Raw genomic sequence first — 25,521 nt, 5'->3', positions numbered from 1 at the left:
TTGGTGAAGGGAGGGAATGGAGCGAGGGCGCGGCTGCAGCGCGGGGGCGGGGCCGGGCACCGGGGCCGTTCCCGTTCCCGTTCCCGTCCCGCGTTGGGTTCCCGGCCCGGTGGGGGCCGTGGCTCGGTGTGGGACGCACGAGCCGGGATCGTCTTTGCCAGGGAGCCGTCGGCACAGCCTGGCCCCTTCAGGGGGCCGGGGCCGGGGGAACCGGCGGCTTCCACGCGCCCCTGCCCCGCCTCGCCCCGGTGTAACCGGGAATAACGGGGTGAGGGAGGGGCCGCCGGTGGGCCCGGGGCTCCTCGGGCGTCAGCGAGCCTCATCCTTGTTGGGGGCTGCCCCGGTGCTGCAGCCCGCGGCTGGGCACGGCGCGGGGGCGTGCCCGTGGTGCCAGTGCCCAGTGCCCGGTGCCGGCGGTGCCGGCGCAGGGGCGGAGCCACCGGGCACAAGCCCGAGCCGAGCCCCGTGCAGGGTGTGCTGGCACGGCGGAACGGGGGCTGAGCACCGCAAACCACCCCCCCCCAGCCCACCCCGTGCTGCGTGACCTTCATTTAATCTGTTTAATGCCCGCAGCCTGCTCCGCGAGCAGGGTCAAGCCCCCCCCCCCCCCCCCCCCCCCCCCCCCCCCCGAGTTAATAAACGGAAGGGAAATGCAAGGGGAAAATAACCAAAGATTAAACATTAATCCCCCGGGGCCCAAATGCCTGGTGGGGTGAGGGGAAGGGGGGGGGATCTGCGGCCGTTCTGCTCCTCCTGTGGTGCCCGAGGTTGTGGGGCCGGGAGGAGGCACCCCAAGATGCTCCTCGGGGTTTCCCATCTGCTCCTGGCTGTCAGGGGAAGGCAATTAAATCCTGCTGTTAGCAAGGAGCGGGGCTGCCCCTCTGCGGTACCCCACCGCTGCCCCATCGCATCCTCGAGGGCAAGGCACCGGCTGCACTGAAGGAGGCTCCCCCAGACCAGCTCAGAATCTCTCTTTATTATTTAAATCCATTATGTACAACGACCAAAAAATAAATAATAATTAAAAAAAAAAAAAAAAAAAAAACGCCTTTAAATTCTCTGCAATATGAAAACTACAAGCTCTGTACATCGACTGCCGTGAGTGCAAGAGTGAAGGATCATGGTCTTTGGTGACGAGACTCGCGCCCACCCACGCCACAGAGACGCGCGCGTGGCCGGCAGCCCCGGCCCTGGCCCCCCCCAGCCGCCCCCCTCTCGCCTCCCCTCGGGGCCGGGACGCCAGGGTCCTGCCAGCCGGGGGCACGAGCTGCCGCAGCTCGCAGCAGGCGCTGGTCGCCACGGTGGAGCCGGCCGCAGCGGTGACCGGAACGCGGGGTGGCTCCGGCTCCTGGCGTGGGTCTGCGGCCGTGGGGAGGGGTCACCGGCAGCACGGCTGGCAGAAATGGTGCCGCACCCGGTGCCACCCAGCCTGGCCCACGCGCTCTGTGAGGAACACCTATGATGACCACTAAAACATCTACAACACGGGGCGTAAACACGGCCTGGGGGACGTCTGACTGCGCGGCCCGGCCGCAGACCCCTTCCCGAGGGGCTGCCGGGGAGACACCGACCATGGGGATAGAGCGGGACGCAGGGGCTGGATGGGGAAGGGGAGTTCAAGTCCATGAAAAAAAAAGGCAGTGCTGGACATCCCCTCCGACAGACACGCTAATGGATTCCCACCGGGCTGCTGCGCCCTGAGGGCTTGGCTCCCGGAGCAGCCAAGTGGTTCAGACTGGTCCCAATATCCCAAAACACGAGGGGGGAGAACTGAAGAACTCACTTCAAGAAGTACTGCATGAAACAAAACCCTCGCCCGCTGCGCCAGGCGGCTGGGGCCGCGCGTGCCAGGGCCACTGGGTCCCCCGGGCCCCGCTCAGCGGCAGCCAAGCCCCAGAGCGCGACTACAAGCCATGGTTCCTGACTCTAGTAGTGGAAAGCAGCTCGCACAGCGCAGCGGGGTCGGGAGGGAACACTACTCTAACCAGGACTGGTAACGCGGTTGAGCCCAAAGCAACACTGTAAGCAGAGCTCAGCTGCTCGGCAGAGCCACGACTCGAACACACACGGATGACTACTGGCTCCGGAGGGGGAGTCGGGGTTGGCTGCAGAGCCCCCAAGCCCCTGCCCTTCTGTGCGGGAAGGGCGAGGGGAGGCAGCCCCACAGCCCCACACGCCACCCAGGCGCTGCCCGGGGTTGGTGTCTCCTCAAGACCACCTTCTGCTCGCTGCGGCACTGATGATCAGCCTCTCCAGGCGGTCCATAAAGGGGACCGCAGCACAGGGCGTGAGGGGAGCAAAGCCCGGAGCACGCATCCCCCCTGGAGCTGCGGGCAGCCGGATTGCCCCCGCGCTGCTTCCGCATGGGAGCACGGCCAAGGGCCTGGGCTTGGTGCCCAGGTACGGGGCAGAGCCCCGCCAGGCACATCCCAGCCCCGGTGAGCTGCCAGCGGAGCTTCGGCAGGGCCACGCGCTCCGCAGAGGCCTTGCAGCACCTCAGAGGTGAGGCCTGCAAAGCCAGGCAGAGGCACCCCGGGGGATGCTGTGGAGGCAGAGCTGTCTGCCCCTGGCTTTGGCACTTGGCACACCAGGGCATCTGCCTGGCTGGCACAGGGCTCCAGCACCACCAGGGCCCGACACTGAGCCCCGAGCGTGGCTGCTGGCACCTCGGGGAGCGGGGACCTGGCCCCCGCCCGGCCCCAGGTACCCGCGCTCTGCCTGCCCGGTGAGACCCCACAGTGGGCTCCAGCCCCCTCTGCCCCCAGCACCAGCAGGCTGCTGGCTCTCTCCCCTCTCCCAAAAAACCAAAGCGCTGGGCACCTGCAGGGATGGAGGTGGGGATGCTGCAGGTGCTGTTGTGGGAGGACGAGCCCAGCGGAGCCTGCCAGCATCGCCCCAGCCCCGAGGAGAGGCTGCAGGGTGCGAGGGCAGAGCAGAGAGGGGCCCAGCCCCGAAGGAGTAGCTGTGGGGAGCTGGGCTCCCCTGGGAGGCCTGGATTTGGGGCGAGGGCTCCAGCTTTGCCTGCTGCCTCCAGGAGGAGGGTAGGTGGCAGGATGGAAACGGTGATGGAGCGGGTCGGGAGAGCAAGGGCATGGTCCTGCTCTCAGGACACTCGGGAGAGCCCCCTCCTCATCCTGCCAGGCCAGCTCCTGGGGCTGCTCCAAGCCCACCCCTGCTGCGTCCCCAGCACCCAGCACGGCCGGTGCACATCCCCGTGCCCTGCCTCTCACCTCGCCTTCCCTCGGACACAGCCAGGCCTCCACAAGGTGCTCTGCCTCTCCTGCTGCCTCCGCTCTCCTCCCGCGGGTGCCACCCGGGTGCCCGTCTCTCTCTTACCCGTGCACGGGTGCTGCTGGGGGCTCACATGTTGGATGGGAGCTTGGGCTTCCCCGTTTCCACCTCAGGGCTGAAGGCCACGGAGCCCTTGCGGGAGGGAGCTGCTGCCTGCCTGGGTGCAGAGACTGGGGACTGCGGGGTGGACGCTCCTGCCACGGAGCGGCTCGCTTGAGCCAGCGATCCTGAAGGCATCTGCTGCGGGTGTGCTGGCTGGCCTGCGATCCCTGGACATGGCTTGGCGAGGAGTCCGGCTACCGAGGGAGAGGATCTGCGGGCCAGGTTCCCCACGGATTTCCTCCCCTGCTGCAAGGAGCTCCCATCTGCTTGCTGAGCAACCTTGTTGGGCAAGGAGGGCTGGGAGGCCGAGAGGAGACGGACATCCTGGGTGAGCCGCCCCACCGGCAGGCCCTGGATGCTCCTGTGCTTCACCAGCTGCTGGGGCTGCATCAGAAGTGAGATGTGGGAGCCGGTGGCCCGGGACAGGCTGTAGTGGAGAGTTCTCCCCGCCGGCAGTGCCTGCTCCGAGCTGGGGGACGGCGCCCCCGCCGCCTGCTGCAGCAGAGAAGTGGAAACTGAGGTGCCCCGGGACTTGGAGAGCTGGGGCTGGGATCCTGCCGGGGGCTGCTTGGCCGCTGCCGGCAGCTCTCCCTTCTGCGGCGCGCGCGGCAAGGGCTGCCCCCCGTGGCTTGGTCGCTGGCCCCCGCCTTCCAGGGGTGCCTGGGACTGGACCATCGGGGAGGAAGGCGAACCGGCGGCCGGTGTCTGCAGGTGGGACTGCGCCCCCGACGGGGAGCTGACAGAGGAGGGCCGGGAGCCCCCCAGGCTGGGCTGGGACCTGCGCACCTGCTTCGTCAGCAGGGTGGCCTCAGGTGACAGCGGGCTGGAGATGGAGGAGGGCGGCAGGAAGATGTGGGCCTGCAGGCTGTGTTGGTGAGTCAAGGCAATGGCCACGTTGGTGGTGGCAGCGGCTGTCTGCAGGGGCGCGTGCACCAGCGGCTCCCAGATCACCGGCTTGCCGCTCAGCTCCCGGCCCATTGTCATCTGCTGCAGCTCTTGGATGTTGTGGGCCACATCCTGGTCGTGCTTCACAATCTGCTGGATCATCTCGTTGTTCATGGGCCCCGAGCTGTGCTCAGCTCGCTTGCGGAGCAAGATGGAGTTCTTCTTCCCTGGGTGAGAGGTAGTGGTGTCACCCACCCTAGGAGCTCTCAGGGACACCGTGCAGGGCAGGGTGACGGTGGGGAAGGGACAATAAAACCTCACTGCTTTACCAAATGGAAGCAAGGCTTTGGGGAGGGTCCTGGCTTCGGCACAGAGGGAGAAGCAGGGGCAAAACAGAGCCCAAAGGATGATCCCAAAGGCTCCGGGCTGGGGGCTGGAGTCTGTGGTCCCACTTGTACTCAGCAGGCAAGGGGGGACGAGGACGAGCAGCTGGCCAATGCCAGACAGTGCAAATACGTGTAGGGAGGGTGACAGCCCCACCCTGGGCAGCTCATCAGCATTGCCCAGATCCTGTCTGGGAGGAAAGAGGGGCCCTGGTGGCAGGCTGCATCCCTGTGCTCCCCCTCCTCACCGCTGAGGACCCGTGAGGCTGGGGTGCCGGGACCCTGGGAGCAGACACAGAGGTGGCTGCGCGGGGCACAGGGGCCGCTCCTCACCTATGCGGTCCAGCCGGTCCATGGCCACCGTCTCGAAGGCCCTGCGCATCATGGGGTACTCCTCCAGCACCTCATTGAAATTATCCACCGAGAGGGAGTAGAGGCGGCAGTAAGTGTCAGCTCGCACGCTGGCCGTCCGCCTGCCCCGTGTCAGCAGGCAGATTTCTGCAGGGAGAGAGATTCGGGTGGCGGGGTGATGCAGCCATCCGTCCCCTCCCCAGCAACCTTCCCAGAGCGGGGACAGGACTGCCTAGCGCTCCCACAGGAACAGCACGGCTCAGGAGAAGGAGCGAAGCCAGGAGCCTGGACAGCCACAGCCGTGCCCTGGGCCACGCACAACCTGTTCCTCCCTCCCTGGGCCACGGAGACATCCCTGGATGCAGCTCCTGCAGTCACCCGACCCAGTTCTCTCCCAGAACTGTGCTTGTAGCCCATAAACTTGGCCCAGGTGCTCTGCTCTAAACACCTCTGCTTTATGGCCAGAGGCTGGCTGGGTGGATGCCCCCTTTGGCCAAGACAGCCAGAATTCAGGGCTCTCTGACTGCTGGTTCCCCTGATTCACCTTGTGGGACAAGACACCCTGCAAGAACCAGGGAGGTGGACTTCTGAGCCCCAGAAACCCCAAGTGAGGTGGACGCCCAGCCTTTGGCACTGGTGCTGAGGGGATGGACAGAGGGTGCAAGCATCGCGTATCCCCCAGCAGCTCTCACTTCCCTCTGCTCTCCAAGCCCCTCAGCACAGCCTCACCCCCAAAGTAGGAGCCATCAGACAGCTTTGTCTCCTTGTTGCCCTTGGTGAGGATGCTGACCACCCCGTGCTGGATGAAGTACATCTTTTTGCCCACAGTGCCCTCGCGGATGATGAAGTCTCCAGGCTGGAAGACCTCGAAGCGCAGCTTGGTTAGCATGGCTGTCACGAAGTTGGGGTCCGCGTTGGCGAACAGGGGCATGTTGGCCACCAGGTTGCGGCAGTTGAAGTTGATGATCTCCTGTGGGGTGAGGAGCAGGTCAGCGCTGACCCCAACGAGCACTGCCCTCCTTCCCCCACGCCGCCAGCACTGGGGTGCCTGCCCATACCTCCTTAAGTGGCTCGCTGAGCTCCCCCAGGATGTTCTCCTCATCAAACATCTTGCCCTGGTAGCGGTGCTCGTAATACTCGTGGATGCGCTGGCGCGTGTCCCCAGGCAGCTTGTGGAATGACATGTACTGCTCCACTTGCTTGTACTGCGGGGACAGGAGAGAGCCACGCTGGGCTGTGCTGAAACGAGCTGTGCCGTGCCAGGGCTGGCAGCACTGCCGGCTCACGCCTTCCCTCCCCTTGGCGGTGAGAAGCAGCCGCTGCCGGAGCTGGGATCCGGCCACACGAGACCCCCGTGCGCTCAGGGCAGAGAGGGTCCCATGGCAGAGGCCAGGATGTGGGCCTCACTATGCTAGGGTGAACCCCGGCACAATGAGTGGGGTGTCCCTATCCAAACGGGGAGCCTGCCCCCCTGACACCCCCACCTCCTGAGCAGGCAGCAAGGGCAGAGAGCAGGGCAGGAGGCTGCAGGGCAGGGAGCCCGCACCGAGCAGGTTTTGGAGCTCGACCCACTTGTGCCGGGATGACTTCCCCCAGGATCCAGGCACTCTCTCCAGCACCCTGCTGACCTTCTCCTGGTACTGGCGCCGGGACGAGTCCAGCGACTGGATGAGCGCAGTGGCGTGGCCGATGAACATGGCGTAGCAGGTGGCTCCCACGATCATGCTCAGCATCGTGAGCCAGACGTCGGTCATACCCTCGGGCGCCTGCTGGCCATAGCCAATGCACAGCATGTGGCTCATGGCCTTGAACAGGGCGTGCGAGTACTGCTTCCCCCAGGAGTCGTTCTGCAGAAGAGGGAACAGCAGCGCTGGGGGGCTCTGTCGGAAGGAGCCGCTGGGCCGAACCGTCCAGTTCCCCCTCCCCACAGCCAGGGAAAAGGTATTTGATGTGGCCACGACCGAAGGGCAGAGCTCTGCCCGGGGAAGAGGATCAGGGACTGTGACTGCCTCTGGGGGAGCAGACAGGAGCCCCGGTGCCCCGTTCCCTCCTGGCAGGGCACAGGGGATTCCCCTGGCTGGTCCAACTCCAGCAGCAGCCAAGGTGCGCTGAGACAGGAAGAGGATGCAGAGATTCCCCCCACACCATCTCACTGCTGCTCCGCAGCACACGGATCCGCCGGGCAGCTCTGGGGGCTGAGTGTGCCCCGGCGTTTGAGCGTTTGAGACGTGCAACCACCTCCTCTCCTCCCCCTGGTGGATGCAGCACCGGTATCGCCCCCGCCCGGGGCACTCACCACCATGCGGTTGATGGAGACCCAGCAGTCCTCAGGGAAGTCTTGCAACATTGGCACCAGGAACTGGAGGCACCCATCCCAGTGACACAGCAGCAGCATCATGCCGATGAGGTTGAAGATCCTCACCACAGCACTCGCCAGGTCGTAAGTCATATGGAAGATCTGGGGAAGAGGCAGGAGCGCAGCTACAGAGAAACTGTCTCCTTCCCCAGTACGGTCGCTTGAACTCCCTCCTCCAGCCAGCCGGACCCCACAGCCAGAGATCCCTGACCTGCCCCCCTGGGCCTGGGACCTCCGAGGGACCCTCACCTCCTCCCACTGGTGGATGTAGCGGATGAGGCGTGAGAGGCGCAGCAGGCGCAGCAGGCTGAGGATCTTGGTGAAGCGGACGATGCGCAAGGCCCGCGCTGTCTTGTAGACATCCGAATCCACCTGGGTCTCGAGGTCGACAATGAGGAAGATGTAGTCAACCGGGATGGAGGAGATGAAGTCAACCAGGAACCAGCTCTTCAGGTACTTCATTTTGATGGTGTGAGGGTCGAGGATGATCTCTGTGTTGTCCTCCACCACGATGCCTGTCCGGAAGTTCAGGACCAGGTCAGCCAGGAAGAAGGTGTCTGAAAGCACGTTGAAAACGATCCAGGGAGGGGTGTTCTCGTCCTTAAAGAAGGTGATGCCCACAGGCAGGATGATCAAATTCCCCACCATCAGGAGCAGCATGATGAGGTCCCAGTAAAACCTGCAGGAAGGGAGTGGGCAGGGAGCAGGAGGAGGGGTAGGACAGCCAGTTAGAAAAGAAACCCAGGACCGAAGCCAGAGTCCAACATGTCGCAGAGAGGAGAGCGCAGGGAGGACACGGGCTTTGCTCCCCAGAGCTCCCTGTCGTCCGCCAGCTCCCGACCACGGCCCAGGCTGGCTTAGAAGGATTTGGGATAAGCCTTGCTGCTTACACAAACCCAGTGCTGAGCTCCCAGGGCATCCGAGGGACTCGGGGCCAGGGAGGCACTTGGGACGGGAGCGTGGGGCAGCCGGGCAGGAGCGAAGCAAGGCCAGACAAGTGCCATCCCCATGGAGAAGGTGGAAGGAACGTGTCTGACCCCAAAAGGGTGCTTGAGAGCTGTGGGCAGGAGCCACACAGTGCTAGGCCTGCAGGAGCACCTCATCTGCCTCCTTCCTCTGAGAGAGGACAAGCTCAGAGGCTTCAGAAGAAAAACCATGAGGTCCCCAGCATCGGTTGATTAGAGTTTGACCGTGCCGTGAAATTCAGCATCCCCAGCCACACGTAAATGCTGCGTTTGCCTCCTTCATGCAAGCGCACGTAATGCTCGGGGGGGCTTCCCAGCTCCACGCCCAAAGTTTTTACGGGATCTGGGAAAGAAAGCCCAGCTCCCGCCTTCGGGTGCCCCGCTCAGTCCCAGCTGAGGCTGGTGCTCCCTGCCCCCGGGGGCGAGGACCCCTCGCCCGTGTTAACGCTGTCTCAGCCGCGGCCAGGGCTTGCTTGTGTCGGTGAGGAGGCACCGGCCAGGCAGAACGGAGCTGACCTGGCTGCACAAACGCCTCCCGCACCCCAACTCTGCGCCCGGAATGGGAAAACAGCCTGCCCCCCCCCCCAGCTGCCAGGCGCGCTCGATTCAGATTTAGGCTTAAGCTCTTTAGGGCAGGCCCCGTCCTTTACTCCGTGTCACGCCGAACACACAGGGCCTGATCTCCGTGGCCTTTGAGTATCCCCCTAATGTGAGTGATAAACACCGGCGTAATCCAGCCGGCTCGCTGCATGTCACCTTCACAGCGGGGTGAAGCTCCTGCAGAGCTCGGGCTCGCAAACCTTGAGGGGCAGCTTCCCCCCCCCAAAAAAGGTCTGTAAGGGCTTTGCGCCCCTCGGGGTCACGCTGGGGAGGCGCAGGGCAGTCTGCGAGGGGCAGAGCAGGCCCTGGAGGCTGCGGAGCTGCCCACAGGTGCCGGGGACCCGCGCCGGGTGCCAGCCCCACTCCGGAGCTCTTCGCCAGGCTGGGGACGTCGGCCGTGTCGCAGCTCGCCGTGGGAGATGACTGCCTCGCAGCTTCATCCCCCGTAGAGAAAGCCCACCCTATATGACTCAACATCCCCGTGACACCCAGTTCCTCCCACATCAGCCGGCCCTGCGCTCTTCCCGGCGATCCCGGTGACACGGTGAGCCAGGCCCGGCGCCTCGCAGCGCCCTGCCCTCTCCTCCTCCGGCAGCCCGGGGCTGCGGGGGGCCGGGGCCGGTGCTCGGGCAGGCTCCGCGGGCACCGTGTGGGGTCGGCGCGAGTCCTGCGCCCGTTTGGAAATTCAAAGCGGTGTCAAGGGAGGAAACCTTTGCTTGGGGGCGAAACCAGGCGGCCCCTTCCTTCTCCTCGGCATGCCCGGAGCTGGGGGATGCCGGGGAGCTCCTTGCCCGGCGGGGAGCCCCGGGGGACCGGGGGGATACCGGAGACCGGGAAGGGGCTGAACCGGAGGAAACTTGGCTGAGTTATTGCGGGGCCGGCTTCGGACGCGCCCAGGGTGGGGAAGGGACCGGGGGGGGGGGGGGGGGCTCGCGGTGCGGGCAGCGGGGTCGGAGCCTCGCCGGTCCCGGTTGCTCGAGGCCGCCTCCGCCCTCCGGGGCCCCCGTGAGGGGCCGGGGGAGCGCCGCGGCCGCCCCTCACTTGTTGCCCCGCCGGGCGCTGCCGGTGCGGCGGGGTCGGGAGGGAGCCGCGCTCAGCACCAGGGACAGCGGCGGAGGGGCCGGGCACCGGGCACCGAGCACCGGGCACCGGGGCCAGGCCCGTCCGGGGAGGGGAGCGGGGCCCGGGTCCCACCTGAAGTCGCTGTAGGGGTGGATGATCCAGGCGCCGGCCGACTTCACCCGCTGCCGCTCGATCTCCACGGCCCGGTGGCTGCCGAACATGCGCAGCGAGAACTTGTTCACGGCGGGCTGCAGCATGGCCCCGAGCTGCCGCTGCACGAACGTGCCCGCCGCCGCCGCCGCCGCCTCGCCCTCCGCCACGATCTGCTCCGCCGCCGCCGGCGAGGCCGGGGCCGCGCCCGCCGCCCCCCGAGCGGCCGTCCCCCGCCGCCGCCGCCTCCCCGTCCGCCACCGGCGGCTTCTCCCGGGGCTCGGGGCTCCGGCCCGGCGCCGCGTCCATGCCGCCGCCGCCGCCGCCGCCGCCGCGCCTCACGTTTCCTTCAAACGCCCTTGCCCGGGCGCCCTGCCCGCCGCCCCGCCGCACATGCCCGGCCCCGGGCGGCCGCTCGCTCGCCGCCCCCGGCCTCTCGCTCACCGGCGCCCGCGGCCCCGGCGGCGCCCGCCTGTTGCGCACGCCCTGGCGCGGGCCCCGCGGCCGGGCCCCGCCGCCAGCGGGGAGGCGCCGGCGGCAGCGGAGCGGCGCCGAGCAACCGAGGCCCGGGCGGCGGCACCGGAGCGGCGGCGGCGGCGGCGGCGGCGCGGGACCCCGCGGCGGGCGGGGCGGGGCGGGGCGGGGCGGGCGGGGCTCCGGGAGGGGCGTGGCCCGGTGCTACGCCCCGCCCACCGCCCCGCCCACCGCCCCGCCGGCCCCGCCCCGCCCCCGGTCCCCCGGCCCCGCCCCGCCCCGCCGCCTTCGCGCGCGGGCCCGTGCGCGCGCCGCGTCGCGTGACGCAAGCGCGTCCGTGTGCGCGTCGTGCGTGCGCGCGGCCTGGCTGAGACCCGGATCGGCGGCGCGGCGCGGCGGGGCGCGGCGGAGGAGGAGGCGGCGGAGAGCGAGCGAGCGAGCGAGCGGCGGAGCCCGAGAGGAGCCGGAGCGGGGCCCGGGATCCCCGGGGGCCCACGGCCGCCATCACGGACTTCCTGTGGGACAAGCGCACGGGGCTGGCTGCGAGGACGGTGCGGCTCGGGGCGCGGCGGGCGGGGTTAGGCCGCGGCGGCCGCTTCCGTGCTCGGCGGCAGCGCTCCCGGGGCCGCGCTGGGCAGGGCCGGGCCGGGCCGGGCCGGGCAGGGCCGCCCGGAGGCTCCTCGCCAAGGTCGGGGCCGCGCTGCCGAGGCCCGAGCGCTTCCGGGGGGGCGCTCGCGGGGCGGGCCCGGAGCGCCCGAGGAGGCCGCGGCCAGGCCCGGGGGCACCGGGCGGGGGTTCCGAGCCCGCCGCTCCTTCCCCACCCCCCACCCCCCCGGCGCGGTCCGTCCCGGTGCCCCGGCCCCGGTGGCCTCTCTTGGCGGCCGGGTCCCGGCGCTTCCTCTTTCGGCGGTGGGCCAGCGTCCGGTGCGGGCCCCGCCCGGCGGCCGCCCTCGCTGCTCGCGGCCCGGCTCCGCCGCCGCTGATCCCCAAACCGGTTCCAGAGCAGCGAAACGCCCCGGTGCGGCCTCCGCCTGCCTGTGAGTAGGGCTGCCCGGCCGCTGGAGGGCTGCCAGCATCGCCTCCCGGCGCTGCCTTTAATTAAGGGCTGGGAGCGGCTCCCTTGCGCGGCGCTCGCGGGGGGTGTGACGGGCTCGGCGCTTGCCCCGGCCCCGGCTGTCGGTGAAGCCACTGCCGGGGAGGGACCGCCTGGGGCTCGGCAGAGCCCGGCCTGGCTGCCGAGGGTGAAATCTGTTGGCGGGCGTTGAGTACGTGCCTGTAGCTCGCCACGTCTGTGGGAGCAGCTTCGCCTTCTGGTAGCCCTGCCCCTAACGTCAGCAGAGTTTTGCGTGCGGAAAGTCAGCCAGGTAGGCGAGTGTGCCTTCTGGGGGAGGGAGAGAAGATCCACTAGGAGGTTTGTGGGCAGAAATCCAGCTTCTTACCTGCAGAGACGAGGCAGATTGAGCAGCTCGATGCTTGACAACCAAAATACGCGTTGGGAAAGTCTGGTAGCTGTGGGGCGAGGTCTGGGGATAGGAGCAGGACCCTAAGAACTCGCGCTTCAGAGGTGGAACTTGGTGTGTGGTCTCACTGAGGTGTTTTCTTCTTCATTCTTGACTCTAACATCCCACCTGCAGGGCAGAGTTGGGAGTATTCCTTGCCTCTGAGGTACAGCCTGTGAGGCTGCCTTCACACATCTGTGCATGCAGACGGCGTTCCTGCTCCTCCTTGGAGCCTGTAGGGGCCTTTGCGCTTGGAGTGAGAGCTGTAGGTGGTGCTTGCTCGGCAGTAGGACAGAGGCATTTCTTCAGCAGTTGCCCACTTAGGTGTCTGCAGTGCTGCTGCAAGGATTTGGGCCTGGCATCAGTAATATCCTGAGCTTTGTTTTATCTTCAGTTCGTCCTGGTGGAGCTTCTTTGCTTCCTGGGGAGGGCGTCGGGTCAGGGAGAGAAAGCAGGGGCACTGAAAGTGCAAATGCTGCTCCTGGAGCTGTGGCCAGTAAAGACCATGGATGAGAAGTGAAGGGGGAAACGTAACCTGGGGAACAAAAACACAGCAGGCATGGCCCGTGGGGGTGGTTGCATCTTCGCTCTTACGAGGTTCTGGGGTTTCTCAGAGGTTTGTCCCCTCCCTCTCAAATCCCTCGTGGGTACTCGGACACGCTGCTGGTTGCCTCCCCCTCTTTGCCCTAATGGTTCTTTGGCTACTGGCCGTACGTGCTGGTTTCTCTCCCTTGCCATCGCCTCGTAGTCACAGCCTCCTGTCGTTCCTGCAGATGCCTCACTCCAGAAGGTACCGCTCGTCGGAGCGCAGCAGCCGGGGCAGCTACCATGAGCGTTACAGAAGTCGCAAGCACAAGCGACGGCGGACGCGGTCACGGTCGAGCAGCAGCGAGCGTGACCGTCGGCACCGTCGGGAGGACAGCTACCACGTTCGGTCCAGGAGGTGAGTCAGCCCCGCAGAGCTGCTCAGGTTTTAGCCGATTCGTTTTTGCTATCGCTTTGCCAGAGCCACCCCGCGCTTCACCTGTCCCCGGGTGGCCCGAGGCGTTTCAGCCTGTCCTGTACTCAGCAGGCTCGCGTGCCCTGAGCTGTCCCTTCCCGAGCAGCGTTCGTAATCGTATCCCCACGGCTTGCTTCCCCCTCAGCTACGACGACCACTCGGCGGACAGGAGGGCCTACGACCGGCGTTACTGTGATAGCTACCGGCGGAACGATTACAGCCGCGAGCGAGGAGAAGCCTACTATGAACCCGAGTACCGTCATTCCTACGAGTACCGGCGCTCCCGGGACCGCGAGGGCAGCTACCGGAGCTGCAAAAGCAGCCGGCGTAAGCACAGGCGGAGGCGGCGCCGCAGCCGGTCCTTTAGTCGCTCCTCATCGGTGAGTATCCTGCTGTGCTGGGCCTCCCCTGTAACCTTTCTCTCGCAGGTGGCAAGCTGGGTAAGTAGAAAACTCACTTTCTAACGCTCTCTCGGACTCAGCTTGAGAAATGCATAGAAAGCCTTTGATGCAGGCAGCAGTTCCTGTCCACCGTCCTGGTGCGCCTCAGCGGTGGCTGCCCGGTGCCAGCTGGGCACAGGCAGCTCAGACCCTGCCTTAGCGTTGCCCGCTCAGAAGTGGAAGGACAGGCGTGCCCCGCAGGGCTGGCACCGTCCCCCTGGCGTGGTGCCGTGCTCCACAGCTCCTTTATCCCTACCGAGCGCTGCTTCGGTTGGGTGATGCCCATTAAAGGGCTGGCTAGGGACCCCAGCTGAGCGGTCTTTGTGTGAGGTTTGTACAGAAAGCGTTCAGCTGCTCCTGATCCCAGAGAGCTCGGTCTGTCTGCGACAGGTCCCCGTGGCCCCTGCTGATCCCTGATCCGGGCCTGTGTTGTGTGGCAGGAAGCCCCGTCTCTGTGAGCTGGGTCCTGTGGCAGAGCAGGATCCTTTGGGCGGGCGCAGCTGACTTGGGCTGGCGTGCCAGGGGCTTTGGCAGGTGAACGTAGCTTGTGGCCTGGTCAGTCCGGGTGGAGGCAGTAACCATCCCAGGCTCTTCCCAGCAGTGTCCCCGGCTTTCTCTTCTCATCTGTTCTGCTGTTCGCCTTCCACTTCTGTTAGACCCCAGACGTGTTCTCTGCTCTGTGTGTGGAGCTCTCAGTGTTGTCCGGTCTGTTCTGACTGTGTGTCCGGGGACGGGGTTATGGGCTGGATTCAGGTCCCGAGGCTGCTGTCTGGTTGCTCCCAGGTGTGGGGATGCTTAGCGGAACCAAAGGCAGGAGTTTTCTCTTCTCTGGCGTAAAATCTCTCATCTGCCTCGTCCCAGGCTGTCCCTATTCCCTGTTGGGCCTCTGCTTCTCTCCTGGAAGTTGGCCTTTCCAGGATCAGCTTCTTTGGGGGAGGGTCTAGAAAGAAGTGTCACATCTGCCCCCAGGCAGTTACTTGTAAATCCTCTGTTTTTTTGACGGATCGTTGTACCATACCAAGAGTTGCTTCTGAAACCTCTGAATTCATCTTAATCCGAGTGGTGGGGCTGGGGGAAGCCACCGTGGGAGGTTGTTGGAATGGGATGGGCAGTGTCTGTGGGGCAGTCTGGCCCTTTGCTTGTGCAGGACTTCCCAGCCCCTGCCTCCTGCTGCCTTTCCTCAGTGGCTGATGCGGGGCTGAAGCGAGCCTCTCCCTGCGGTCACTGAGTGCCCGGCTGCGGAGTCGTGCTTTGGCGTGCTCTCTTGGCACTGATCCGGGACCCATAGGCCAGCGCCGTTCCTCTCCAAGCCCCCACAGGAGCAAGAGCAGCTGGCTCCTTCCACTGCCCCTCTGCTAGCCCTCATTCTGCCCGTCTCTGCTCTCACACTGGTTCGGGTGGGGCTGTTTGTAGGTTCTTTTTTCTTTTTTTTTTTTTTTTTTTGCTACAACGAAAAGCAAACTGTTTTTTTCTTTTCTGAGCTAGTGTGTTGTATCTTGACATGTTCCCTTGCAATATCCCTATCGTTATATATTCCTCTGTGCCGTATGAATTGGCTGGGAATCTCCTCCTGCAACCCCTCCTCAAACAACCATGTGAATTTCCAAACCAACCAATGCGTGACGCTGGCTGCTGCGCTGGTTTGAAAATCTGATTGGTGAATGATGAATTCCCTGTCTGCCTGGGCCAGCAGCGGAGTCGACAGAGCAGCAGAAGGGCCAAGAGTGTGGAGGACGACGACGAGGGGCATCTGATCTATCGCGTCGGCGACTGGCTACAAGAAAGATGTACAGCCAAATCGTAACATAATTTAGCTCTCTAGTTAAGCTCCCATCGCAGTCGCAGATCTGTCTTATCTTTCTGTTTCATTTTATTTTCATTGTTTATTAAAGAGAAACCCTCTCCTTTTCCTTCCCCTTTTGTTAAAACTACGTTTATATTTTGTATTGTTACTGAAGTGCCAGGGAACTAGGGCAGTTGCCTTGTGCAGCCGGTGTCAGCCTTCCGCTGCTCCGGTCTCTCAAGCTGTGTGCAGGTTAGGTGTTGCAATGCATTCTCCTCTGCCTTGTGTATGCGCTGCATCCAGGTCGTGCTCACTCTCTCATGGGCTTTTCTCTTCTTCTCTCCCTCCCAGATGAGATTATTAGCACCTTAGGGGAAGGCACGTTCGGCAGAGTGGTGCAGTGCATGGATCACCGGAGGTACGCCTGCTCCTGGGGCAGGGAGGGCTGCGGCGATGAGGGAAAAAAGACAGCGCAGCTGGTGAAATAGTCCCCTGCTTAAAGCAGGAGCCTGGGGTGGAAACGGGTGTCTCGATTTCTAGTATTCCTCCGCTGGTGTGGGTGCTCCACCCGGTGGGTCGTCTGTGTAGTGGAGAGGGACTGGGGGGAGTCTCAGGGCTGTTCACAGGGAGGGGGAGGATGTATAAATCTTCGCAGGAAGAGACCAGTTCAGAAAGCCCTTTTTTTGCAGGGCACAGTCTCTCTGACCCAACTCCAGAGTGACCTCGAGTTTTCTTCCCGTTTCTCCCCAGGGGTGGTGCACGCGTTGCTCTCAAAATCATTAAAAACGTGGAGAAATACAAAGAGGCTGCCCGACTAGAAATAAATGTGCTGGAGAAAATCAACGAGAAGGATCCCGAGAACAAGAAGTGAGTGCGCTCAGCGTGTGACAAAATGGAAGGGAAAGCATCACCTTAGCGCGGCTGTAGGGATGGGATGAGAGAGGTACTGGGTTGGCGCGTGACTGAATTCACCTGTAGCTAGCTCTCGGTGGCATGGGATACAGACCGAGCAAGGAAGGGGCGAGCCTGGTGCAGGGACAGCCCGTCTGAGTGGTGTGTGCGGATCCGTCCCGAATCTGAATCTTTCTCTTCAGCCTATGTGTCAGGATGTTTGACTGGTTTGACTACCACGGCCACATGTGCATCTCCTTCGAACTGCTGGGGCTCAGCACTTTCGATTTCCTGAAGGACAACAACTATCTGCCTTACCCCATCCACCAAGTGCGGCACATGGCCTACCAGGTGTGCCAGGCCGTGAAATGTAAGTGTTCACTGCTCTTTTTCTCTGCTGGTCCTAGACTGACCTGGAGAGCTGTGCGGCTCCCAACTTGAGCGCCAGTTCTGCAGCTGCTGGCCCGATGCAACGAGTTTTTGCCGTGGTGCTGCTGTTGCCAGTCCTCAGACTGAGCTTCCCTGCCCCTCAGTGGTGAACGTGTGCTTGGAGCGAATCCTTTTTCTTTGCCTGGTTATTGTGTTTCTGATGCCTGTGGGCTGGCGGCAGCCCAGAGCATGTCAGCGTCCACCTTCCTGTGTACGTTGTGGTGATCAATACGATCAATCCTTGTGCTTCTGTCGAAGCACCTTGGCCTAGAGTCGCCTGTCTGTTCACACCCAGTTTCAAACACGGGCTAAAACCGTGCCAGCAGCAACCCGAGCTAATGCTGTTCGCTCCTCAGGTGGATGCAGCATCGTTTTGCTTCTGTTTCTTGACCCTGGTTCTGTTTGCTTCCTCAGTTCTGCACGACAATAAACTCACTCACACTGACCTCAAGCCCGAGAACATCCTCTTTGTGAACTCTGACTATGAGCTCACCTATAACCTGGAAAAGGTAACGCAACAGCCTTGCTTTAGAAGTCTCCTCTCGGGTTCTTGGTGTCCCTGACCTTAGCAGGGGGAGGAGCTGGAATATAGCAGATAGCGTTGGCCGGCTGCGTTCACGCATTTGTTCAGGACAAATTTGGGTGAACGGCCTGTATACAAGTAAGCTATGGAGACCACAGACTGCAGCTGAGTGAGAGGTTTTTTTGGGGGGGGGCTGTGCTGCATATCGGAGGGTATCCGCCAGCCCTAATAGACCCTGCAGAGCATTCCCTTCCCCTGTGGCAAAGCCTCGGTTGTGTAAGGAAGGGTGTCAGTCCTTGTTTGGAAGCTCCTGAGTAACTGCTGTCTTTCTCCCTCTCAAAGAAGCGAGATGAGCGGAGTGTGAAAAGCACGGCCATCAGAGTGGTGGACTTTGGCAGTGCCACCTTCGATCACGAGCATCACAGCACCATTGTCTCCACCAGGCATTACCGGGCCCCGGAGGTCATACTGGGTAGGTTCTCCTTGGCCTTTCTGCAGCGGCAGGCTTTTGTCCCAAGGGCGCCGGGTGGTGCCTGCTGGATTAATTCAGAGAGGGCTGGGGGCAACAACTTGAAACTGGTGGGTTTGGCATTGCTATCAGCTGGGCAGTGTGTTGCCACTGACGCAGCAGGGGAAGGCCAGAATGGGAATTGTTTTTCCAGTTACTTGTTGGTTTTTGAAAGGGTGAGGGAGAGGGGCTTGGAATCCTGGGCCATAACTATATCTTCTTTTAAAAACATTGTTTTTTAGAGCTTGGCTGGAGCCAGCCCTGTGATGTTTGGAGCATCGGCTGCATCATCTTTGAGTATTATGTGGGTTTCACCCTGTTTCAGGTGAGAACCGTGCGCTCTGTGGCTTCCTCACAGCTGATGAAAGAGGACGCTGGCTGTGTCCCAGCACAGCCAGGAGCCTCAGGGGCTGCTGGAGTTCCCTCCATCACTGCAGGCTTGTAGGGATGACCGAGGTGTTGGCCAGCAGGGGGTCCTGAACTGGGAATCACCCGGGTCTGGAGGCAGAATGACCGCAAGCCGTTCCATGCCTCCCCTTTGTGTTTGTCTCCCTCAGACGCATGACAACCGGGAGCACCTGGCCATGATGGAGAGGATCTTGGGGCCAATTCCTTCTCGGATGATCCGGAAGACCAGGTGAGAAAGGCCAGCTGGGCACTGCAGGCTTCCCGGCTCTTTCCCGCTTTATGTGCAGCGGTTCTCTTCAAGGGATCAAACTTTGTGGCTGCGTCCTGAGTCAGTCCGTGCTGCCGCAGTGTCCTGAGTGATCTGTGCGCCCCTGGCAGAGTAGTGGCAGGGCTGGCGTGTTGCTTCTGCTGCAAGGCGTTTGGTGCTTGGGTGTAACCTGTTCCCACCTCTCACTCTGACAGGAAGCAAAAATATTTCTACCATGGCCGCCTGGACTGGGATGAGAACACCTCTGCTGGCCGTTATGTTAGGGAAAACTGCAAGCCACTGCGGGTAAGGTGGGGTGGGCAGGAGCACCTGGTTGCTTTATCCTCTTCTCATTGCAGAGTCTTACAGTGCCAGCCCCGGTTCTGAAGATTCTTCCCGTGGGCAAGGTTGGGCCACTGAAAGGGTCAGACCAGTACCTTCCTGAAGGAGCCTTGGCTGTCCCAGACATAAACTAGGAAGACTGCAGCAGCCTGAGCTTAACCTCAAGTGGATGAGGAGGAGGGCAAGGAGACTTCAGGAAGTGTCTGGGGAAGATGGGGAGGGGTTGGGGGAAACCCTCGACAGTTCCGTGCTTGTTAAAGTGGCCTAGAGTTCAGGTTTAGGGTGAATGAAGGTCTGAACAGACCAGTCCTCCCCCACCTTAGCTGTTCAGCCCAGGGAGCGTACTGTGACCGGCACGGCGTGCAGCGTCCTCCGTCCTGACCTCTCCCCTCTCTCTCCGCAGCGGTACCTGACTTCTGAGGCCGAGGACCATCACCGCCTTTTTGACCTCATTGAGAGCATGCTGGAGTACGAGCCGTCCAAGCGCATCAGCCTGGCTGAAGCCCTCAAGCACCCGTTCTTTGACATGCTGGAGATGGAGCCAAGCACAAAAATGTGGGACTCTAGCCGGGACATCAGCCGGTGACGCCACAGGTGCCAGCCTGCCCTCAGATTCTAGCCCCCGTGGAGGCCTGTGTGATTTCTATTCAGACATTTGGTGCTTTTTTTTATACATAAACTCCCTGGACATGTTTGTAAAGCTGTTAATATGTGAGATACTGTAAATAGCCCGTATTCTCTATCAGCCTCTGAGCACCACAACCTCCTGCCGTTGCTGCTGCTGCCGCTGTCATGAGGCGAGGGGCTTGTATGTCCATGTTGTAAATACCTCTGTTCACGTGTTGCTTTGTCTCCTGTTCTCTCCTGCCCGCCTCAGTGTAAATACTCCAGGACTCGCAGCTCTGTAGCTTATCTGTTTCCTTGTAAGTTATGAAACTGGTGGGATTGCATGGGAATTATTTTTTGGATCGATGTCATAGCCCATCCCCACACCAGAGTTTTATAAGAATTTTGTACAGTCTTTGTGAAAAATAAATATGAAGTGAATAAACCTTCCGGCTGGTGTTCGGACCAGCAGCAGCCTATCGTGAGGCTGTTCTGCTGCTTGTTTTTACTCCTGAGAGGCAGTGACTGTGTGCTGCACCCTGCAGAGGGAAGGAAGATAAATCCTCGGGTTGCAGGAAGAAAGCTGCTTCAGTCTGGTAAACCCCTCTGTGACCCTGTGTGATAAAGCCAGCTTTATCCACCCACCTGCTCAGTTCTTCCCGAGCTTGGATGATGGCCTTGTTGCCTGAGCTTGCACCTGCTCTGAGCTGCTGCAGCTGGGCCTGAAGTAGGCCCAGGGAAAGCAGATTCTGGCACGGTGGGTGGCGAAACATGGATCCTGTGTTGTGCCCTGAGACCGGTATTCAAAGGTGGGAAGATTTAGTATACGGAACAAGTCTTTCTTCTAGCAAAAGGACAACAGGGGCTACTTCGATAAGTGTGGTAAATGCAGGCCCAAAAGGTCCGAAGGGAGCAGCCTAGGTGCTTTTTCTTTACTAGAGAAACCCCCTCGCTCCACGGAGAGGGTGATCGATGGCTGTCCAGATGCCTACGGTGGGTGGCCCAATGGTGTACGCTGTAGCCCAGCACAGGGAACTGGGGCTGTCTGTGCCTTTCTGTGAGGCTGGGCCCTTGACTTGGACTTTTCCATGGGATTTGGACTTTTCCATGGGATTTGCTGGGGGAAGTCACGGACCTGATGGGACCTCTGTGTTGCTGCTTTGCCCACGCATGTCTGGAAGAGTCTTGCGTCAGGAACAGCAGACACATGGTCTGTTCTACACGAGTGTGTCCCTTTTGCTGTTGCGCCATCAGTCTGTGGCAGGCTCTGTCCATGTCATCATGCAAAGAGATAAAGGAAAACACCAGCTTCACCTGGAGTTAGTGGGGGGGAGGTGCAAAAGGAGCGACACTGGCTCATCTTCACGCGCTTGTGGTCTTAAAGAGCTTGGGCTGGGAGCTTTTACCTGCTTCCTGCGGTACTGCTCAGTCAGAGGGCAGACAGCCATGCAGCTCATAGGCGGTGCGTGCCAGGGAACGAGAGTGTGGGGAAGACCTGGTCCTGCTGCGTCCATAGCCAGCCCCTGGGTGAGCCTGGATGAGAATTAAATTGAGCAAATAATATCTGCGGTCTCTCGGACTTCAAAAAACACAGCACCCCGGTGTCCAAAATCTGAATCCACAGCTTTTAAGTTCCCAGCCAAGAGCACCACGCTGAGGTGCCAGCTGTCTGGGCTGAGGGGGGGGGAACTCACTGCTTTGTGCGTAACTCTAAGTCTCCTCCATTCAGAGGGAGGGAATATTTTTAGATGAGAGGTGTAGTTGCCACTAAGCACTGAAGTCTGGGATGGCAACTAGGGCAGGTGGGGATTTCTCTCTCATGCTGCTGTCCCAGCCCTCGGGATGCTGAGGAATTCCTTTCTGGGAGGGGGCTGTCGGCATGCTGCCTGTAGCTGCTGGAATCAGCAATCCCTACGAATAACTGATCCGGGAGGCCCCACTTTAATTATCCAAGCCGCTTGCCATGCCACAAATCCATCCCCGACCGTTTCACGTCCTTCACGTCCACGAATTCAGCCATGCATCGCCGGGGGGGGGGGGGGGGGGGGGGGGGCAGCGAAGCAGCTACCTTGCAGCACCTGGGGCTAACGCTCGCCTGTCCCCGGGGGCTGCAGCGGTGAGATTTGGGCAAACCTTTGCCTTTGGGGCTGAGGCCTTTTGGGTACCCGCAGGGGAGGGCGGCTTTGTGCTGGGCCCGGCTCAACGGGGCCCTGCGTGCAGCGCAACCGGCCCGGGGGGGGGGGGGGGGGGCGGGAGGCACAGGCCCGGTGGGGCCTGGTGGGGCCTGGTAGGCCTCGGAGAGGCCGGGCCCCATCCCGGCGTTGCCATGGGGACGGCGTTGCCATGGGGACGCGCTCCCAGCGGCCCCTGCGCTGGGGCCGGGGGAGAGCGACCGAAAAGGGAAGGGGGGGAGAGAAAACGGCTCACCGGCACGTGACCCTGGGGCCACGTGGCCGCGTCACGTGCTCGCTTCCGCCCCGCCCCGCCCCGCGCAGGCGCAGAGCCCCCTGCGGCGAGGCCTCCCCGGAGCCGCCGGTGCCGTCGCGGGGCGGTCCCGGTGCTCCCGGTGCCGGTCCCGGTGCGGCCATGGCGCAGCGCGGCGGCCCCGCGGTGCTCCCGGACAACCCCTTCCAGGTGCGGGGCGGCTCCGTCCTGCCCCAGGGCCTCGCTTCAGGCCCCGGTGCCGGTCCCGCTCCCGGTGCCAGCCTCCGCCGCGTCTCTTGCAGGACCCCGCCGTGGTGCAGCACCGGCCCGGCCCCGAGAGCGCGGCGCTGGACGCCTACAACCCCTTCGAGAACGGCGCGGTGAGGCGGGGGTGGTGGGCCTGGGCCCCGCGGTGCCCTGGGACCGCCTCCCGGTGGCCCTGCCCGGGGCTCTGCCCGCCGCGGCCGGGCGGTACCGGCGGCTCACCGCCCCCTTCTCGGTCCCGCAGCCTCCACCGCCGCCGTACCATGCCCCGGCCGGGGCCCCGCCCGCCGCAGGAGTGCCGCCGCCGCAGGGAACCGCGCAGCCCCCGAGGAGACCGAGCCCTACTGAGCCCCGGAACTACGGCTCCTATGGGACGCAGGTACTGGGGCTGGCGGCGGGCGGCCCGGGTGGGCCGGGGGAGAAGCCGGGAGCTGAGGGCTGCGCGTCCTCCGCAGGCCTCGGCGGCAGCGGCCACGGCCGAGCTGCTGAAGCGGCAGGAGGAGCTGAACCGCAAGGCGGAGGAGCTGGACCGGCGGGAGCGGGAGCTGCAGAACGCCGCCCTCAGCAGCGGTGCCGGTGAGTGCCCCCAGGGTGGCGGCTGAGGTCCCCTCGGGCCCCTTCTGCACGGCTGCTGCTCTTCTCTGCTTCTCACCTCCTTTCGTTTCGCAGCGAGACCGAACAACTGGCCCCCGCTGCCGTCCTTCTGCCCCGTGAAGCCTTGCTTCTACCAGGACATCCCCGTGGAGATCCCTGCGGACTTCCAGAAGACCGTCTCTACCATGTATTACCTCTGGATGGGTGAGTCCCCGCGTGGAACCTGAGGTCTGGGGAGCGGGTAGAGGATCGAGCCTCCTACTCGCGAGGGAATGCTGCCGCTCTGGAGAAGCTGCGATTGCAGCTTGGTGCCCAGGCCCTGGGGGGATGATTTCTCGGCATGGGGAGCAGGGGAGCCTCGCTCAGGTGGCCTGACCGACATCCTCTCCCTCAGCCAGCACCATTGCTCTCTTCCTGAACTTCTTGTCCTCGCTCGCCTGGTTCTGCGTGGATCCCTCGTCAGGTTCTGGGTTCGGCCTCTCCATTCTCTGGGCTCTTCTCTACACGCCCTGCTCCTTCGTCTGCTGGTATAGGCCAATGTACAAAGCCTTCAGGTGTGTACCTGCTGGAGCTCACTGGCCAGCAAAGCGGCGGGGTGGGATGTCTGCCAGGCTGGCGCTTGTAGCGGGGGAAGCGGGGCTCTGTGCTAAAGCAGGACTGCGCGCGGAGGGTGGCCCAGCTCTGTGTCGGTGTTCCCTACGGGTCTCAGAGACGTGCTCCTGGGCTGAACCTCGCTGTGAGGAACACGTTTTGCTCTGGATGGGGCCGTCCTAAGGAGGTCCCAGGAGTGTTTTCCCGTGGCCGTTGTTGGAGGTCCCTGTACTGCCTCGTGCCTCTTCCTCTTGCTTCCCCCTTCTCCCCGTTACAAGTCCCTTAACCGGTGGCTGCACGTCTGGCGCCTGCCTGCTCTCCTTGCTTTTGAGGAAGGTTTGAGAATCGCTTTCTCTGGCCTAACCTCGCCTGTCTCTTTCTCCCAGGAGTGACAGTTCGTTCAACTTCTTTGTCTTCTTCTTCGTCTTCTTTGCCCAGAACGTGATGTACGTGCTGCAGGCCATCGGCATACCCAACTGGGGCTTCAGGTACGCGCTGCGCTCGCCCCGGAGCGGGAGGAGGCGGGTGGGGAAGAGAGAATCCGGGGACAGCCGCTGCTTGTTTTACAGCGGCTGGATATTGAGCCTGATAGCGCTGAGGAAGAACACGGCTGTGGCTGTGATGATGATCCTGGTGTCCTTGTTCTTCACGGCGGTGGCTGTGTTGGGCATCATTATGCTGAAGAAGGTGAGTGAGGAGTTGAACGCTGGGGCGAAACACTGGGACGGGTGGGTTTGGGCTGGCGTGGAGCACGGCTCTGTGCATTTGGTGTTGGAATGGGGCTGGGGCACTGGCTCCTGAGCCTGCTGCTGTCTTGCAGATTCACTCTCTGTACCGCCGGACGGGTGCCAGCTTCCAGAAGGCGCAGGAGGAGTTTGCCGCAGGGGTCTTCTCCAACCAGGCGGTGCGCACAGCGGCGGCCAACGCTGCCGCGGGTGCAGCCACCAACGCCTTCCGGGCACCCTAGCGGGGTGGGGGCCCTGGCTTCTCCCTCACACGTGGGCTGTTTGGTAAAGAAGAGGAAATGCAAGTTGCACTTTCATTGGATCCCCGTGTGTCTGCATCAGCTGTCAGAGGCTGCCTCATCCCAGCTTGGAAGTGCTGGTGCCTGAATCGTTTGCTGCTCTAACCCCTTTCCTCGTGGATGGAGGCTGGTCTGGTTCGTGCTGGTCCCCTTCCCTCAGCGGACTGGGGGAAGGAGCAGGGTGGGGAGGTGCAGTGGCCCAGTCATTGTCCTCCCTTCCAGCACCAGTTGGTGGGGGGCAGGAGTCTCCTCTGGGTGTGTGACAGGGACTGAAATGGCTGCTGCCCTTCCCCCCTCTATTGGCCAGGATCTCCTCTTTCCCCACCTGGTGATGCCACTTGTGTGCTCCGGGGCACGGAGGGTTCCCACCTGTGTCCAGTCCCAGGGTGTGCGTGGGCTGGCTCAGCCCTGGAGGCTTTTGCCTGCCTTTCCTTTGAAGCAGGACCTCAGTCCCTGCCCAGAAATCATTCCTGTCTTCCCCAGGGGAGTGCTCATGTGGGACTGGGCTGGCTCTGCCCCAGTGCGCTGAGCTGGGAGGCAGACTCCATCCAGTTCCCTTTCTTTTGTCCTTCATGGTGCTGGGCTGAGCCTACTCCAAGCACGGGGACGTGAGGAGGGCACTGCTGGGACAGGCAGCGGTGGCGCATCAGCTTCTGATGGCGGCTCTTTGCCTTTAGCCTGCGTGCAGTCCCTCTCTGGGACTGGTGCTTGGTGGACCCTACCTGTGGGCTGGGTGCTGAGGAAGGCTCCTCGTACCTCTTCAGCTTGGGCTCCCTCTGCACCTCCTCGCTCCCAGCCCTCGGGGACATGGGGAACAGCTTCTCCCTTCTTCCTCTCTGCCCGCTGTGGGGCCAGTGCCCCCCTCCCTCTCCCTGGCCCTCCTCAGTCAGCCGTGTCCCTTCTTTGTGTGGCTTCACCCTCCTCCCTTCGGGGGGGGGAGCTGAGCCGGTCCCTGCGTGCAGCGCTGCCCGCACTGTGCCCTGTGTCCCCTTGTCCCAGGTGGCCCCAGCCCCATCCACCGGTGCCCCCAGGGCGATGGGGGCCGCCAGTTCTGCTTTCATCCACCTGGGGATGCGGCTGGGTTCCCCTCCTGCTGAAACTGGGCTGGTGGGAAGGGGTCGGCCCTTCCCCGGGGGGCCGGCTCCCTGCCGCGGGGGGGGGGGGCTCTGCCCTGTGTCCCCCCCCAGGGCTGGGCCCCGTCCCTGCTTCCCCTCCTGCTCCCCTTCGGGCCTCTCTCGCGCTGCCGTGCCCAACGCCACGCCGCCTTCAGGTTTTATTTAAGAAATAAACCGACTCCGACTCCTACCTCGCCTCCGCTGCGGCGCCAGA

The 25,521-nt window shown here is 63.1% G+C and overlaps 2 protein-coding genes and 1 long non-coding RNA gene across 9 annotated transcripts; 1 reads left to right on the top strand and 2 right to left on the bottom strand.

Annotated features, from left to right (window-relative positions):
* Positions 1 to 734: 734 nt before the first annotated feature.
* Positions 735 to 10,741, bottom strand: HCN3 (hyperpolarization activated cyclic nucleotide gated potassium channel 3). Its single transcript, XM_048049155.2, is given in 9 exon segments — positions 735 to 4,505; positions 4,995 to 5,159; positions 5,742 to 5,982; positions 6,071 to 6,217; positions 6,641 to 6,859; positions 7,309 to 7,470; positions 7,618 to 8,047; positions 10,128 to 10,381; positions 10,383 to 10,741. Coding segments are annotated over 9 exon segments (2,835 nt in total). The 5' UTR covers positions 10,455 to 10,741; the 3' UTR covers positions 735 to 3,360.
* A 220-nt stretch (positions 10,742 to 10,961) lies between these two features.
* LOC106048525 (dual specificity protein kinase CLK2) lies at positions 10,962 to 25,497 on the top strand. 5 transcript variants are annotated; one of them, XM_066985894.1, is made up of 20 exons: positions 10,964 to 11,170; positions 12,892 to 13,061; positions 13,264 to 13,498; positions 15,249 to 15,345; positions 15,693 to 15,759; positions 16,092 to 16,208; positions 16,436 to 16,602; positions 17,076 to 17,170; positions 17,527 to 17,656; positions 17,935 to 18,017; positions 18,250 to 18,329; positions 18,563 to 18,653; positions 22,022 to 22,099; positions 22,228 to 22,362; positions 22,439 to 22,559; positions 22,653 to 22,781; positions 22,972 to 23,131; positions 23,555 to 23,656; positions 23,738 to 23,855; positions 23,989 to 25,497. In XM_066985894.1, the coding sequence occupies exons 2-20, from the start codon at positions 12,892 to 12,894 to the stop codon at positions 24,133 to 24,135; spliced, it is 2,322 nt and encodes a 773-aa protein (XP_066841995.1). In that variant the 5' UTR covers positions 10,964 to 11,170; the 3' UTR covers positions 24,136 to 25,497. The 5 variants fall into 5 exon arrangements, with proteins under 5 accessions (XP_066841993.1, XP_066841992.1, XP_066841995.1 ...); XM_066985892.1 differs by lacking the exons at positions 22,022 to 22,099; positions 22,228 to 22,362; positions 22,439 to 22,559; ... (3 more) ...; positions 23,738 to 23,855; positions 23,989 to 25,497 and adding an exon at positions 19,093 to 19,533 and having other exon boundaries at positions 10,962 to 11,170; positions 15,252 to 15,345; XM_066985891.1 differs by lacking the exons at positions 22,022 to 22,099; positions 22,228 to 22,362; positions 22,439 to 22,559; ... (3 more) ...; positions 23,738 to 23,855; positions 23,989 to 25,497 and adding an exon at positions 19,093 to 19,533 and having other exon boundaries at positions 10,962 to 11,170.
* On the bottom strand, positions 19,699 to 21,499 carry LOC125180211 (uncharacterized). Of its 3 annotated transcripts, none has more exons than XR_010827089.1 (3): positions 20,702 to 21,366; positions 19,941 to 20,562; positions 19,699 to 19,834 (listed from the first exon to the last, which is right to left on the bottom strand). It is a non-coding gene; the product is annotated as an uncharacterized lncRNA (long non-coding RNA). The 3 variants fall into 3 exon arrangements; XR_010827088.1 differs by lacking the exon at positions 19,699 to 19,834 and having other exon boundaries at positions 19,909 to 20,562; positions 20,702 to 20,828; positions 21,364 to 21,499; XR_007158574.2 differs by lacking the exon at positions 19,699 to 19,834 and having other exon boundaries at positions 19,909 to 20,085; positions 20,431 to 20,562; positions 20,702 to 21,360.
* Positions 25,498 to 25,521: the final 24 nt, after the last annotated feature.

The sequence above is a fragment of the Anser cygnoides genome, chromosome 33, assembly GCF_040182565.1.
Source record: "Anser cygnoides isolate HZ-2024a breed goose chromosome 33, Taihu_goose_T2T_genome, whole genome shotgun sequence".
Lineage (NCBI taxonomy): Eukaryota > Metazoa > Chordata > Aves > Anseriformes > Anatidae > Anser > Anser cygnoides.
The sequence above is the reverse complement of the archived record's forward strand: the minus strand, read 5'-3'. Positions and strand labels throughout refer to the sequence as shown.